Source organism: Rhagoletis pomonella, unplaced genomic scaffold (assembly GCF_013731165.1).
Source record: "Rhagoletis pomonella isolate Grant_MI unplaced genomic scaffold, Rhpom_1.0 Rhpom_scaffold_19244, whole genome shotgun sequence".
In the NCBI taxonomy this organism is placed as follows: domain Eukaryota; kingdom Metazoa; phylum Arthropoda; class Insecta; order Diptera; family Tephritidae; genus Rhagoletis; species Rhagoletis pomonella.
Genome location: NW_023477763.1, coordinates 1087 through 2730, shown reverse-complemented (window position 1 = coordinate 2730; position 1644 = coordinate 1087). Strand labels below are relative to the sequence as shown.

At 36.4% G+C, this 1644-nt stretch overlaps 1 protein-coding gene across 1 annotated transcript; it reads left to right on the top strand.

Moving 5' to 3' along the window:
- Window positions 1-369: 369 nt before the first annotated feature.
- LOC118732361 lies at window positions 370-1431 on the top strand (the record flags this gene model as incomplete). Its single annotated transcript, XM_036461490.1, has 1 exon — window positions 370-1431. A coding segment is annotated over exon 1 (1062 nt), but the record flags the coding sequence as incomplete, so codon positions are not given.
- Window positions 1432-1644: the final 213 nt, after the last annotated feature.

Here is a 1644-nt window from a genome sequence, read left to right as displayed (position 1 = left end):
ATAAACAAAAGATTATTTGATTTTTATGGTAGCGGTAACAAACTAAAAAACGGTCATAAATTTGCGTGGACAATTAAAAGGAAAAAAGGAAAGTGCACTTTTTTAATTATTTGGGTTTTTTCCGTTGGCTACCTGCATGATTTTTTTACACAAATTGCACCCACATTTATGAGTGGTCATGTTTTAGAACGTTTCGAAAAATTTAAAACGCCCCCCAATCAGGTATATAGCCACCCTTAAAAGATGCGCCAATTCATAAGTACCTCTCAGTAAAATTTTGAAACTTACGTAGTATTTATAGGTGTTCATTGATCGATTTTTGTCATTCAACAAGTTAACTTGAGGGCGAAGCAAAGCAACCACAAAATCATGAAAGATGCAGAACAGAAATTCCACTCCCGATTTGTAAACTTGACGGAGGTTTACATCAATGAGCAAGAAGCAGAACTATTAAAAAAAGGCCTCAAACACAACATTGAAAGTTACAACCAAAAGAGGGAACTTGAACAAACTATCGTGGATACTGAAGTTATTATATCACGGCTTCCAACTGAAGAACAGGAGCACGCCAGACACATATGTCGGCACATAATTGAAAAAGACATAAATGCCAAGAAAACTAGGAAGCAGAAGAACGAAAACCAAACCATAAAAGGGCTCAAAGAAAAGCTAAGGGCAAACAATGTTATAACCACAAAAGCAGACAAAGGCAATACCACCGTATTAATTGATAAAAAAGATTACATAGAGAAAACTGAAAGTCTAATAACTGAAATAGGGTGCAATAAATTGGGAAAAGATCCCACTGAAGAATACCAAGCAGCAATAAAGAATACCATAAAGAAAAGCACAACCATAATAAAGGATAATCCACCATATAGACTAACACTTATGAACCCGAGTGTCCCTCCGTTGATTGCCTTGCCAAAGACACACAAACCAGGCACCCCGATGAGACCTATCATTAATTACAAGTCTGCTCCCGGATACAGACTCTCCAAGCACCTAAAGACGCTGCTGAAGGATAGTCTGGATCTACGCAATAAATATACTATTACAAATACAACGGAACTAATCGAGAAGATGAAATCGTTGAAGATCAACGAAAACACTAAATTCGTATCATTCGACATCAAGGACCTTTACCCATCGATACCAACAATAGAAACCATAAAGACCGTACAAGAAATACTGATGGGAAAAATGAAAAGAGAAGCTGTCACGGAAATAATAAACGCGTTGAAGGTCACATTAAAACAAAACTACTTCCGGTTCAACAATAAGATATATAAACAGATTAACGGGTTAGGAATGGGCAATCCGACGTCAGCAATACTCATGGAAGTATTCATGCAAACACTGGAGGAGATATACATGAAAAATCTATCGACCAACCTAGGAGTAAAATTCTACGCGAGATATGTCGATGATGTAATATGTCTAATAGAGGGAAACAAAGAGAAACAGATACTAGACTATCTCAACAAACAACACCAGAATATAAAATTCACCATGGAAACGGAAGAGGAAAGAAAGATTAACTATCTGGATTTAACAATTAAAATAAACGATACCACGAACAAGATAGAGTTCGAAATATACAGAAAACCAACAGCCACAGACACAATTATACACAATAGCTCA